Source organism: Myotis yumanensis, unplaced genomic scaffold, assembly GCF_028538775.1.
Source record: "Myotis yumanensis isolate MYYU_CA2020_CCGP unplaced genomic scaffold, mMyoYum1.0.hap1 SCAF_7, whole genome shotgun sequence".
Taxonomy (NCBI): Eukaryota; Metazoa; Chordata; class Mammalia; order Chiroptera; family Vespertilionidae; genus Myotis; species Myotis yumanensis.
This window is the reverse complement of record NW_027223758.1, coordinates 66,275,026-66,289,891: the sequence shown is the minus strand read 5'-3', so window position 1 is coordinate 66,289,891 and position 14,866 is coordinate 66,275,026. Positions and strand designations below refer to the sequence as shown.

At 53.1% G+C, this 14,866-nt stretch overlaps 1 protein-coding gene across 2 annotated transcripts in view; it reads right to left on the bottom strand.

The window, feature by feature from the left end:
• Positions 1–14,866, bottom strand: part of EEFSEC (eukaryotic elongation factor, selenocysteine-tRNA specific) — a 237,031-nt gene that overhangs the window by 23,513 nt on the left and 198,652 nt on the right. For both annotated transcript variants that reach the window (XM_070421586.1, XM_070421587.1), the window contains one exon: positions 10,622–10,778. In XM_070421586.1, coding sequence (XP_070277687.1) covers positions 10,622–10,778 — 157 coding nt within the window. The remainder of the gene's footprint in view (positions 1–10,621; positions 10,779–14,866) is intronic.

Genomic DNA, 14,866 nt, shown 5'->3' with positions numbered 1-14,866 from the left:
ACTGCCGAGCTACATGACCTATGCAGGGTCTCACTGAGACATCTGTACAGTGGAGACCATGTGAGGCACTGGTTACAAAAATCCTCTGCCTTGGGTGGTTCTAGAATGGCTCCTATGGGTGCAGGCAGAGACCAGTGTTACTGCTGTGATGATCACTGCCTCACCTCATCTTCTGCAGTGTACCCCATCAGGGAAGAAGCACAGGGGAGACTCAAAGGTGGATGGAGCAGAACCTAAAGCAGCAGCAGCAAACCCTGAGTGAGCACTGACCGCACCAGGCACGATTTTAGGTGCCTGTGTGGATAACTTGTCTCCTCCCAACCGCAGTCTCTCTAGGAGGGCTGCTATGCAGTGTGGCCCTACAGGCAGAGGGTAAGACCTGAGCAAGTGATTTACGAGTAACATGTGGACAGTTCCCAGCTCTGAGGGCTGTGGGAGAACTACATAATGTAATTTAGGGACGGCATTGAGGAGAGTCTGGCACGCAGCAAGGGCTGAACACTGGCCAGCAGCAAGGGCTGAAGCAGTCCGTGCTTGACCTTGCCCTCCTGCTTCAGGCTCTCCTGTGTTCCAGCATTTGGCTGGGGAGAGATTTTCCTTGGCCAGCCATCCTACCCCTTGTTAATAACTATAACGACAAGGCTCTATGAACACGTGACATGTTTCTGTTAATAAGGTGAATTCTCTAGTGCGGGAAAACTAATGCACGTGAGGTTCTTGTTCCTCGCACAAGTCTTTGGTGGCCTTGAGGTTTGGGGGTGCATGACTAGCTTCAGTCCAGGGCAGTAGGTATTAAGACACAAGAGCTGGCAGAACTGCCCAAGCCAACATCGTTCCGCAAGAGGATGTGGGGTGGCTCTGGTTTCTGGGACTTTCTTTCAGATATTTAAGACTGCTGGTCAGTGGTTATACATCAAGGCTTTCTGGAGAGAGTACTTAGCTAATCACAAAAGTGTCACCACTGCCTGAAACATTAAAACAAATACTCAGTTTGCTCATATGACTTTATTTAGACAGCATAAATTATATGAAAAATACAAATTTTCCCTAAAATCACAAACTGGTAAAAAATTTAAAAGCTTAGGAGATTTATAAACAAAGAGAAATATTTCCCAAAGACGTTTCACTCAGCTTGTAAGAATCCAGGTAATGGTGCTGTGCTCCTAGCACACATCAGGCTGCAAAAAGCCTCTCGCACCCCTAAGGCTGCTGGGTCAGATATCGGGGACCTCCCACCACCCCAGTGCCAGGAGAACATCCCAGGACACGAGACCTCAGGGATGAAGCAGACACAGTGCTGTGCATTGCCTGTCTCAGGGCAGCGCTAGAGTAACCCGAGGCCTCCCTGGGACCTGCCTTGCTGGCCATGTGGCACCCAGAGGAGGCCTGACGTAGAGGCTCTTTGAGAAGCCCTTCCTCACCGCAGCCCACCCAGGCCTGCTCTCCAGCGCCCACTGCCCCAGCCTCGGGGCCTCAGTTTCACCACCTCCTATCAGCTGCCAGGTAGAGCTTTCTGACTAGGCCCCTCCCTGCATACAGGCTCTGCAGCTTCCCCCTCTGCTTAGACTGGTGGTTCTCAACTGCGGCCATTCAGCCTTCCAGGGAAACGTCCAGAGAAGTCTTTTGTGGTCACAATTAGAAAGGGGGTCTGGGGGTGTGTTACTGGCACCCAGAGAGCAGAGGCCAACCCGCAGTGCACAAGGAATGACCCAGCCCCAAATGTCGGTGGGGCTGAGGCTGATGAACTGACCTGACAAAGGCCAGATGCCAAGCATGGGGTTCAGGGCCTCAGGCCCGAGGCCTGGAATTGAAGATGAACAGTAGGAGGATCCCTAGGGGCTCAACTGTGGTTGATTCCATGTAAGCTTTATTCAGAAGAAAAAGTTCCACTGCTTTAAAAAAAGTTCCAAAACCACCATTTTAAACACACCAAACTAAGTTAGTTAGCAACATAAAGAACATTTAGAACAATGTCATACATATTACAGTAAGCAATAAATATGCTGCCCTCTTTCTAGCCTCTGTGTTAGAGACCGTTTTCCCTGTCCTGAATGCCTTTCTTCCTTTCCTTTACCTGGGAAAACCCCTCACCTTCAAGGCCAGATCAAGCCTTACTGTGCCCTACTCCACTCTGGAAGGGAGTGGTCATGCATCCTCCCTGTCCACATGGCCCATAGCATGCCACCATGGTGTTGGTTACTTTCTGTAGTCATCTCCAACAGACTGTGCCCCCCTGGGGAGGGGCGGGCACCAACTCTCTGTGTGTTCAGGTCTGACTTGAGCAAGGGCGAGGGGGGTTGGCAAGGAGACAGATAAAGGGATAGAGAGGACTCTGAAGATTTTGGGAAATAGTAGCTCTTCCTTCCAGATCCTGGCTTAGCCCCATGCAGCTTTGGGGAGGGGGTAGACACCCCTGAACTGGGGCCCACAGAGCCAGCTCTACTTCCCTGCTGCCAGACCAGGGCCTTAACCATGAGTTGCAAAGGAACCTCACAGTGTCCTCCCCTAAGTAGGCCACAGAGGCCTCACATGTGGGCACACCTGCCTCATGCATGGGCACAGCTGCCCTGCACTCTCTTCACACCAGCTATCTTTGGTCCACAGGCTGTCTCCATCTCCTCATTGACCCCCCTAACAATCACCTTAACCAGTGATCAAACTTACATGACCCACGATGGGCAAATGGACATAGCATGCATCCCAGGTGATGCACTAAAGACACAAGGTTGCCTCTGTGGGGTTCCTTCTACATATGCACACCAGAACCTAGTCACGAAGAAACACCAGACAGACCCCAAGAGCACGCCTGGAAAACAACCCACCTAGAGTCCAAAGATGTCAGCATCATGAAACTAAGAGACATGACAACCAAATGCAGGGACAATTGGGGAAATAAAAATGGACTGTACCTTGGGTCATATCATGTCGATGTTAAATTTCTCAAATGACAATCGTATGGTGATCATAGAAGAGAATGCCCTAAACCTTAGGGGGCACATGCTGAAGTATGCAGATGTAAGTGAGTTCCACAGCTAACATTTAAATAGTTCAGCACATACACGGAAAGCAAATGTGATAAAGATATTAACAATGTGAAATCTAGGTTCAATAAACTATTCTTTCAACTTTTCTGTACCATTGAAGTTTTTCAAAAAGTTGGAAGGAAAAACCCTCAAAATAACTCATCTTACAGATGAGGAAACCAAGGCTCACAAAGGTTAAAATTCTAGCCAAGATTCCACCACAGGTCTGGCTGACTCTGAAGCTCTTGTTCTTTGAAGGTACCCTGCTTTCAACCTCCCAGAAAATGCCAAGCAGCACAACCCCAGCCCTGCCAACATCTTTCAATAAAAGTCAATTTGCAGCCGGCTAAGAATGACGATGAAATCCTGAGGACAGGCTGCCCAAGAATCCTCTCCAAACAGAGTCTACGGTTGTGACTGGGTGGGTGGGTGCAGAGAATACATTTTAAAGAAAATCAGTTTTATGTCAAACCCTGGAGGGAACATGCCCAGGGCCTGTTTATGGGAACACAACACCCACAACCTCAGGGCTCCTGCGGGCCCTCACTATGGCACCAAGATGAGTCTTAATTCTCTTTGCTGGGTTTTCCAGAAGCTGAATGATGCCCATGAGAGAGACCCACTTCCCCCTGGGGCCTCTGGGTCCACTGGACCAGTCATCTGCTCCTCAGAGCCTTGGTGTGCCCTTCAGAGCAAAAGGAAGAGGGCTGCAGCAACAGGAGGAGGCGGCACATCAAGGACCTGGCACCAGCAGGCCAGGCACAGTGGCCCACATTTGAGAACTGGAAGATTTCATGTAAAAATCTGGTTTCCTAGTCTCTCTTGAAAAACTGGAGATCTGATCACACTGTCACCATCTTGCTGCCCCAAACACCCACAATGGAAGTGAGCGGTAGCTGCCCATTACGACGGGGTGGCTCGAGCCAGCCCCCTGCCTGGAGGGGTCTCTGCCCTTTCAGGTGACAGCACACAGCAGGCAGATCAGGGCATCTTTGTACAGCAGCCTGTTACAGGCCCTCCAACAGCTTCTCTCTGCACTTAGAGAGTCAAATATCTTCCCTTGGCTTACCAGGCCCCACGTGGTAGCCCCTGACAGTCCAAAGAGCGCCGACTTGCCCTCCAGCACCCAGTGCAAGACCAATGCCTGGGTTCTGCTATAAACTCTCCTGGCACCTCACATTGCTGCACAGCTTGATGCAGTTTGCCAAAATACAAATCTTGTAGGCAGGTGGTCTGCTTACTGCCTGTCTTCCCAACTGCTAGGGGCTGAATTGTGTCTCCCCTCAATTCCATGTTGAAGTCCTAACCTCCTGTACCTCAGCTGTGGCTGTATTTGGAGACAGAGCCTTTCAAGAGGTAATTAGGTGAAATGTGGTCACTATAAGCAGAGGAGATACACACACACACACACACACACACACACACACACACACAAACGGAGGGCCAGCTGAGGACACAGGGAGAAGATGGCCATCTACAAGCCAAGGAGAGAGGCCTCAGGAGAAACCTCAGGGGACACATGCTACCCCAGGTGAGGATGGATGTCTGGTGAGCAAAAACAATGCATGGCCCAGCCACCATTTTTGGAGCCCCTGTCCTGGGTCAGAGACTGCAGGCAGGGATTATGTGATCTCAGCCTAACTTCCTCTCTGGAAATCAGAATTATTCATCCCATGTTAGCACTGAAGGGCTACAGCTCGGAGTGGGAAATGGCCTGTGGCAGTGAAGGGCTTGGCACCTGACTCTGGAGGCCAGTCCCTGTGCTGAGCCAGGAGATCCTCCAAGGAACTGGGCCAATGCCCCCTGCAGTCCTGGCCTAGCCTGCCCACCCTCCTAACCAATGTCAGGCACTGAGAGCCAGTGATGCAGTAGGGGAGGTGCTGCTCTGCTGAGCGCTGAGGCTAATGCAGTGCCCAGGATTCTCTCTGCACAGCCAGCATCCAGGACCTCCCTCCCTGGCCCGGACTCCATTTCCCCTGGCACATCAAGGGCCCAATAAACAGCTAATGAAAGCCAGGTGCATGGAGGCCCCGGCTGCCCCTGTGAGTCTGGGACACAAAGGTGATACTGTCTACCCCCTGTTTTGGTGCAAGGGCTGTGAAGTGGTCTGCCTGAACCTGAGAACCGTAAAAGGGCTGGAAGGGCTCTGACAGAAGAACCACCTGGCAGCACCTCGGTGCCCCTCACTTCTGGTGGCCACTGTGCGGTGCTCCTGGGGATGAAGAGGCAGAAAGAGACTCTGGGTAATTACTGGTTGGGCAGCCATGAGCAAGGGGCCTCAGTTTCTTCACCTGCAGAATGGGACAAGTGGAGTAAACAGAGGCCCTCCCTGCCTTCCCAGCCCAGGCCTCCTTGGCAACGCTGTGGGCCAGAGAGGAGTGCCAGGCACACCTCCACAGAGGAGGGGTCTGGTTTGGGCTTGAAGAATGGTATGGGCAGCAGAGGGAGAAATGGGGCCCCAGGAAAAGGCAAAGTGAGAATTCCCACATCCATGACTCAGATGCAAGAAATGGATCTCAGCGCAGGCAACAGGGGCCTGGACCTGCACTCCCCATCCCATGGCATTTCTCACTGGCCACATGTGTCTAGACCAGTGGTCGCCAACCTTTCGGACTTCATGGACCACCGGTTGGTGACTGCTGCTCCAAAGGTTTCCTTAAACCAACCGTCACCAACCTTTTGGACCTCACGGACCACCAGTGGTCTGCGGACCATCGGTTGGCGACCACTGTTCTAGAGAACATCACATCTCTAATTCCAGCCTTCTCCACACGCCTTCTTCTCCTCTTCCTTTCCAATCCCTGCTTGAACAGCATCTCCTCCGGGAAGTCTGCCCTGACTCTTCCTCAAAGTGGTCACTGTCCCCACCTCATTCTTGACCCTGTGCTCCTATGGACACCCACTGTGCTGACTGCGAATTGCTGGTCTGTGCCATCGTCTCCCATAGGGAGGTGCTTTGGGGCAGGACACTGTCAGAATCATTTTGGCATTCCCAGTCCTGAGCCTGGAGTTTGCTAAGTTGGATGGACTAGTGCCCTTTAAACACAACTTTAAAGGACCAGAGTCTTGTTCTAAAGAACTGTAATCAGGAGATAGCTGTGCTGAGGAAGGCCAATGACCCTGGTGCCTGCCTGAGTGGGATGAAGTTCTGGGGAGGCCCACAGCACACCCACCAAGCACCAGGCTTTTTGGCTCCCACAGGCCTAGGTTCATCCATTTGTCCATTCCAGTCTGTTCCAGTGAACTCCATTTATTCATTGTGCAGGCAACATTTCCTATTCCAGGGGAGCCACCCCCTTTGGCTTGGCAAACCGTGACCGGGATGGTACACTGAGCCCTAGAGCCCTAACCCTGGGGCAGAAGCTGCAGCCAGGAGGCCTAGGGATCCTCCTCAGAACACCCTGCAGAGGTGAGCAGGTGGTGGCTCTCCTGATGTCCAGCCACACTCTCAGGGGCCAGGCGGTAGCCTCCTGTCCCATCAACAGCGACCTCACAGACCTTCTGCTCAAGGGCCTGCCCAGCAGCTCTCTTGGCACCTCTTCTCATACACAGCCCAAGGGACAGAGCTTACCACCTGCCCTGTGCAGGAGAAACCAAGGCTGAGGGAAGTCTCAGGCAGATGTTTCGGGTTCAAATTCCAGCTCTAATGCTTACTAGTATGGAACATGGGCAAGTCACTGCTTATCCTCCAAGCCACGGTTTCCTCCTCTGTGAAATGGGGATACTTACTCCAAGTGCTGAGGTATAAGTAACAGCCAGCCTTTCTGGGAGCTTCCTAGAGCCCTTCTCTGACTGTTGCCATGGCTCCTCAGTGTTGGCTCCTTCTGAAGAGCAGGAAACAGAAGTTCCTTCTGGGTTCTTACTACAAGTACAATTCTATAGATTTCTCTTTCCCTCATCTGCTTAGAGTCCATTAAGTTGTGATTAGCAATTATTAAAAGATTATTAAAGATCACCAAAATTTGATGACCCTAAATGAAAATGAGCAGGACCCATGTCAGGTTTTGATTGAGAATCTGGCAGTGCCACACAAGTTCCTGGCATATAAGTGGACTCTCAGCAAGTGGGGGGGTGGGGGGGGGGGGCGCCCATGGATATGATGAGGCTGTTGCTGTGGCCGCCAATGGCTGTGGGTCTCAATCCCTGCTGCTCTGGCTTTTCTAAGGTGAGTGTCTGCCCGCAGTTCTGTGACCTGGTCAGATTCGTTTGCTGTGACTTGTGTGGTCACCGATGAGGGGCAGTGGTGCCCATCACACCAGTGGTACTTGGAGCCTAGAGTTTTCCAGCGACAAGGCTGTAAGCTGTGTGTGCACTGTGGGCCATCCCCACCGGAGTGCTAAAGTAGACCACACACAACCCTCCCCAAATTGGCAGGTTCTGGAGCACCTTGTGTGAGACGGATCCCCTGCCACGAATCTGGGCTCCTCAAAAAGCTTGCTGTATCCTATCAAGGCACACATAACAGCCTACTGGGTCATTTTAGGGTTAGGAGACTGTTTCAGAAGATGAAAGTGCATGCATATGTTTGCCTTCACTCCTAGAGTCAATAAGCAGGGATTCATAGTGACAAGTCCATTCATCCTCTCACTCTGCCTTTCTCTGGTTGGATGTCATCAAAGAAGTTCTTTCCCCTGCACAGTGGATGTGCAGGGCTGGCAGGGGCTGCTGTCCAGCCCACCATCCAGGCTGCCTCTCATAGTGGGAGCTGGTGCCTGAGGCACTGACACAGAATGGAGGGTGGGAGCAGCAGGACAGCGCTGGCCAGGTGAGCTACAGAAGCCCAGGCCACTATGCTTTATCAACCGCTCAGCAGGGGGGCATCTCCCACCATGTGTGTGCCCCATGGTGCCAAGCCCCCTGAAGCCTGATGGCTCTCTAAGCGCCAACTGGGGAGGCAGATGCTGCACACCCAGAAAGACCCTGGGCAAGGTGCCTCCCCTCTGCTCCCCAGGCCCCACCTTGAGATGCAGATAACAAGACCAGCTCTGACATAAAGCACCTGGCACCAAAGCAGCACTCAGGAAGCAGAGATGGGATGACACGGCAGGAGTCAGGCTGGTCTGGAGGAACCTCACCTCCACCTGGCAAAGTCCTCCGACTATTCTCTCCACCTGCAATGTGACCCAGAGGGCTCCTAACTCATCTCACAGGGCCTCCCAGCCTCACGGAGGCAACTTTGAAGGGAGCAGTTATATAAATGTGGGGCTTTTCAACCTTGAGGTCCCCTAAGACTTTCTGGGAAGGCTCCTTGGGTGACAGAATGAGCCATGCTTTAAGCTACTCTTATTTCCAAGAGTGTCTTCTGGGGAAGCAATGGGCCTAAGTGTCAGGACCCTGTCTCTTAGGCCTGCATCTACAGTGCCATAAAACACTGTTTGCATCTTACATGTCAGCTTCCACTTCTGAATATGAGGTCCAAGTGTCCTTCCTGAAATTCAGGAGTCGCAAGTCACTACAGGCAAAACCCAGCCAAAGGCATGTTTTGTTTGGTTCAGACAACTTTATTTTTTAATCAGGAAATTTTACATAAAAGTTAAATCAGGTAAAATTCTATCCCCGGGCCTATATTTCATATAACAGGAGTTGGCTGGATCCAAGTAGTTCTCCAGGTCCCCACAGTCCCCACCACTCACTATTGCCTAGCACCTGGCCTCTTCAACACCTGCTTGGCCCTGTCAGCATCTGGCCTTGAGGTCAGGGGCAGAGGGGAGGACACCCAGAGGGTTCTCCAGTCTGCCTTCCCCAGCGGAGTCACCCTACAGAGCCAGCAGGGAGGCTGGTAAGCTGCGTTTGAACCAGCTGCATCCACGACCCAAGGGCTGAGACAGCCCCTGAGCTGCTTCCTGCTCCAGGGAGCCTTAAACTGTGCAGCAGCACAACCCCAGGCTTCTCCACCCGGCATTCCCAACGTGCAGCCAGCAATGCTATCCTCCTCCACCTGGCACTGGATGGCTTGGGTTTCCTGAAGAGTCTTTCACAATTAAGGCACTTAAAAATGGTTAAAAGTAATTCTTTATGGGAGGAATCGGCAGGAAAAGACAAGCAGGAGGTGGGGGTGGGCAGTGGGGGTGGATGGGCTGAAGGAATCTGACCAGTTATATTTAATAAAAGGCTTAAAAGCCACAAACAGGAAGCAGACCTATTAAATAGACAACACTGATCTAACAAAGGAATGTGAACTCGAGTTGACTGAAGCAGCGTCACCATGTCTCCCCTCCCTCCACTCCCACCCAGCACCCAGGGCCCCCAAACAAGCCTCCTCCTGCGTCTGGCCTATTCTGGGAACACCCCCAACTCGGAGTTTGCCTTGGGCTAGACGAAAGGGAGCTGAGAGGAAGGTCAGCACGATCCCATCCACCCCCAAAGAAGCAAACAGACGTGCCCTCCCTTCTGTCTGCACCAGCAGAGGCCCGAGCAGCCTGGGGAAGGGGCAGTGCTGTGGTGCAGCCCTCCCTCAGGCAGCTCTGCTCCCTGCACCCTCCTCCCCAGAGAGCTCCACAGGTACTGGCCCAGGCCTGGGCCTGAGGCCTGGACACTGCCTGGCTCACGCCCTGTGCATGTTCCCTGGAGCCTGGAGCAGGGCACTGAGCACCCAATTTGGCTGAGGACCCGAGCAGCTGAGCACTGGATTGGACAGGGCAGGCACTTGAAGCTGGGTCAGGGCTAGAGGTTCCCAAGCGTGTGTTGCCTCACCTGCCCTGAGGGAGTCTCTCCTTAGGGTGATGAGGCTCAGCCCCACCTTGGCAGGGCCTCAGGGCACCGACAGCACAGCCAAGCGTGCAGGGAAGCAGGCCTCTGCTGACCACTCCCTCCCTCAGGAGAGGGCAAGTGCACATGGCCTCTGGACTTCAGGAAGATTCGGAGGCAGGATTCCAGTCAGGCCTTAGGGAGAGTGGAAGAGCTGGCTTTACCTGGTGAGATGCCAGGGCCCTGGGAGTGCTACTTGCTAGCTGGGGCCAGGGTACTACCCTACCTGGAGATTTTACTAAAAAAGCTACCCACACATCTCCACGCTCAGGCCACTCCTGCCCAGCATCCACCCCTCAGGACCTTCTCACTGGTCTCCCTCCCTGTCTGCAGTATGTTCTTCCCTGGGGATTTGCGTGGCTCCCTCCTTTCTTCAGTCAGGACTCCACTCCACCATGACCTCTTCAGAGAGGCTTTTCCTGACTGCCCTGTCCAGGCAGCACACTCGCCAATCCTCCCGATTTATTTTTCTACACCAGTCTATCTTCACTCAGTGTGTTCACACCTGTCCCCTCCCGTGACCACAGCTCTATGTCTGGTACACAGTAGGATGTCAGGAAAATGGGTGTGGGCAGAGCGCATGAGTGACACATCCAAGGTCACCCCAATGGTCACAGTGAAGCGAGAACTCATATTCAGACCTTGACCCCCGCTCAAACCCGATGCTAACTCCACACCAGGCTCCTCCAGGATCCAAACTGGCTTTCCAGCCACAAATGTGGGACCAGAGGCCATGGTGGACTGAGCTCTGCACGGCAGCACAGCAGGCCCAGGTACTGTCAGGGCACGGTCGTTGCTATTTCTCCATGGCCTGCCCACCCCCGAGAGCAAGAGGAAATAACCATACTCACCAGGGATGTTGATCTTAAACTTGCCACTCTGGCCAAAGGAGCTGTCAATGACGCCCAGCTCCCCAGTGGACAGGTGTACCTTGAGCCCCACAAAGAGCTGGATGTTGGTCTCCTTTTTGAACAGGGAGCGGCCGATCACGCTGTAGTCATCTATTACCTGTTCCCACACCCAACCCCGGAGAGAGAAAGTATCAGTGTGTGCTGGTGAAGGCCAAGGCCAAGGCCTGCCACACCCTCCCAGGTAATCAGTCCACCTTACAGATAATGGAAGGCACTGGAACCATTACGATGACCGGCCCCCTTGTTGTTATCACCACCCACCACCACCGACACCTACAGAGCCATGGCTGTTGTCAGGTGGCTGTGAAGGCTTCATGTGAACAAATACGCTTAGCGCTTAGCCCCAGGGCAGCAACATGAGGGAGGCACTTTCTCCACTTTATAGATGTGGAAACTGAGGCACAGCAGAGTGAGGCCATCTGTCTAAGGTCACAGAGCTCCTAGGGCAGAGGTAGCTGAGAATGTAAAGCTGCTCCGCCTACACCTGCCTCTGTGTGGATACCATGCCCCACCTGCCCCCAGCACTAGTTGAATGATAGCAAGTGGTACTCTCCCCATGAAAGCTTTCCTGGATAGGCAGGCTGAGAGGATGATGTCCATCCCTGAGCCTGAACCCTCCTCACTCTCTTCCTGGCTCCCACTCCCATGAGGAATCTCTGAGAACCCGCTCTCTACCGCCCCATCCTGCTACACCCACACACACATTTATGCCCAGAGCACCCTTTCTGGCCTGGCCTACATCTATTCCACAGTTCCACTGCCCCCTCCTCTGTGACACCCTCCTGTCTCTATCTCAGCAGAAGTCCGATTTCCCTCAGCTCCCTAGTGTTCATGCCAGGCCCTATGCTGTAGAGCTTGCACCCCTTCGCCTTTTGGTGGAGACCTGGGCTGAGAGGAGGAACATACATGTGTATGGAAGTCAGCTAGGTGCAGCCTTGATTTCATCACAAGCTATATTCATCTTGAACCTTCTCCCCAAGGGAAAAACTGAAGTGTTACTCTCCCCTTCTTGAGGTCTCTCAAAGCTTAGATTCTCCTTTGGGGAAGATGGCATAGTCAGGAGACCCCCACCAGATGGCCTCCCTGTCCTGCCCAGCTCATCTCCAGGGCCTGTGCAGAAAGCTGCTGGGCCTCTGTGTAAAGAGAAGGGATGTGAGTGTGTGCATGCATGCATGTTAAAGACCAGCCCCTCCCCCAGATGACCGCAGCAGGGCAGACACGATTTCTTCCTGAGATCTGCTGCTCTTTGGAGCAGGGCCTATGCTCCACCTGGACTCGGTTGCACTAGGTCCTGCACAAGGGCCACGGGAGAAATTGGGGAGTTCCTTCTGTTGTCCAGGCCCCAGGCATGGGCCTGGGTTCTTTCTGGGGACATTCTGGTCTGAGCAGGCACTGGCACGGGCAGCAGTGCCAGAGGTGTTGCCAGTGGCGGGACCTACTGCCTCCACCGGGCTCCCTTAGGGAACTCCTGGGGACCCCTGAGGGCTGGGCTGTCCTCAGCCTCAGAAACACCTCACTTCTGCCCAAGATTCATCCAAAGGCCCCGATAGATTGTTTTGAAAAGGAGAAACTGTCCCATTTACCCTAAAAACCTTTTGGAAAAACATATCCTATTCTATTTGATTCATAGCACCAGATAAAAGGTACTCGCATTCCTCCTCTCCAGGGTGATGGATGAATCGGATACAAATAATGATAAGAATAATCATTTCCACTTGCACAGCCTTTATAATTCACAAATCTCATTCCCACACATGAACTCCCCCTCATTCTTCTGGACTTGGCTTCAGCAGAGCAAGCCTTGCAGGCTGGGGCTGCTGTGGGCTCTGCCCTTCCTCCCGGCTCTGCCCTGACTGTGGGTGATGCTGTTCCCACTACAGCAGGCGTCCAGCAAGGCTGCTGGGTGAACTGAATGCGGATGGTTCCTCAGACCTGCAGGACAGCAGAGTCCAGATGAACAGATATCACCAGCCCCAAGTGCTTTCCCATACTTCCCAGCTCCCAGGACCCCAGTCCCATGAGAAGGCCACCTATTCACATTCAGCAGTCCAGCCAGGTGCAGTAGGTATCCAGAACCAATGAATCGCTCTGGACTAGCCATTCCCCATTTCCCATGACTGAAGGGCTCATTGCCGTCTCCTGTCCCCAGCTCAGCCTCTGCTGCTAAAGAGAAAAGGAGTGCCCCAGAGTCCCTCAACTCTTAGAGCCCCTTAGCCCCTCAGAGCCCCTCAATCTTCAGAGCTCCTCAGCCCCTCCCCCCACACCCAGAGTCCCTTAGCCTTGCTCACCGAGACATTAAGGGGCCCCTTGAGCACCTTTGTCTACAAGGGTTTTCATTCCTACTTCAGAGCGGGCAGAGCTGAAGTCAGAACAAGACCTGAGTGGGCTGCGGCCACCCAAGGCAGCGGCACAGCAGAAATGCAAACCCAAGTCTGCAGGGCCCTGCAAAGCAGAGCAAGACCACGCTGACTCGTGCCAAGCTGGAGAAGCGGTAGGTGGTGCTGCCAGGATGTCCTGGTCCCACTGGCCTTGACTATACTGAGACAGATATGGCTGAGACACAAGACCTGCTCCGACGCTGAGGCTAGCTGAGAAACGAAAGAGGACAGTGCTTGCACGAGGAGCTTCCACCCTATACAGAGAACCACCTTTTAAAGACACTGGCAGAACCAAACAAGCCACCCAGGCAGGTGTTCTCTCAGACAGCAGGTCCTCACCACATTCACAGGACCGTCTGCCCTTCTTCCACTGAGAGTCTGCCACGTGCACGGCATGTGGTTAACAACAAATCCAAGCTCCTGCCTCAAGGGATGCATGCATGCCCTAAGAGAGGTAAGGTTTACACCCCCCTTTGTCCCATTGCCTGTGGACGTGCACTGGCAGAGACAGGGTGCCCATCTCTGTGCCAGCTCCTAGTGCCCAGCAAAGGTCCTAGTCAAGGACTTTGTGCCTGCAGTGTCCTGGAAGCCATGTCTCACTACCCCTTGCTCCACCCCCTTGTTCCTCTGCAACCCCTTGGCCCATCTCTGTCTTCAGAGCACAGAGCGCTCCTTGACATAGGCCACAGTTTTATCTTCACTGCTCCCAACCAGGACACAAGGCCATGAAGGCAGAAACATGGCTCCTCTACGCGGTGTCTCCTCGCTGGGTGCTCCCTGAGTGCACCCAGTGCTGGAGTAAGTTCAGGATGTACACCTCACCATGGTTGCTGGGGCGTGTGCAGTACTCACTCGTGTCTGTGGGCTCTCATTTTTTTAACAGCTTCATTGAGGACAACTGATATACAACAGCATGCACATATTTAAGGTATCCAATTTGGTAAGTTAGGATATATGTATAAACTCATGAAACCATCACCACAATCAAACTACTGAACATACCTATCACGCCCCAAATTTCCTCATGTTCCTTTATCACACTTCCCTCCCTCCTACCCTCTCGTGCTCTTCCCAGTTCAGCTTGGGCAGCTTTCCCCACAACAGGCCCCTCCTGTCCCGAGAGTCTGGCAGTTCTGTCTCATCACTGACAGCTGGCCTGTCAGTCTCCCTCACCAAAGACTGGGAGTTCTGTCCAAACAGCCCTCACCCTGTCCCGTGGCAGGTCCCAGTAAATAAGCACATGATATGGAGGTGGGGAGAAGGTGGCTCTTGGCTCTTTGGGGATAAAAGTAAATGACGTAAGTGGACATGCGGTTGGAGGATATGGCCATCAAAGAGTGAGCCAGCCAGCCTGCTCTGGGCCTAGCTGTCTTGCATACCCAGAGCAGGCTGGGCCTCCCAGTGACCAAAGCCCTGGGGTGGCAGGTGCCCCCTCCTTTCTTTTGCTTATAAAATATTAACTTAAAAAGCTAAATGCCACAGAGACAGCAAAGGATCTCTCATTCCCCAAGCCAGGGTCTTGCAATGAGGGCAGACTAATTTTATTAACTTCTGGGGAACTTCAAAAAGCTTCAGGGCTTTCATGGCAGACGGTGAAGACCCCCAACGCTGGTTTAAGTGCTACATAAACAGGTCTAGGGCCAGGAAGTGAGGGCTCTCAGCATTTCTTGTTTACATTCTCATCTGACAGAGTGGGCTGGTGGGCGGGCAGGGCCTGTAATCCTGCTGGTGTGCGATGCCATTCAGTTCACTGACCTACATTACTACAATATTTTTATAAGCCTCCGGGATAAGGTTGGGCGTGAAC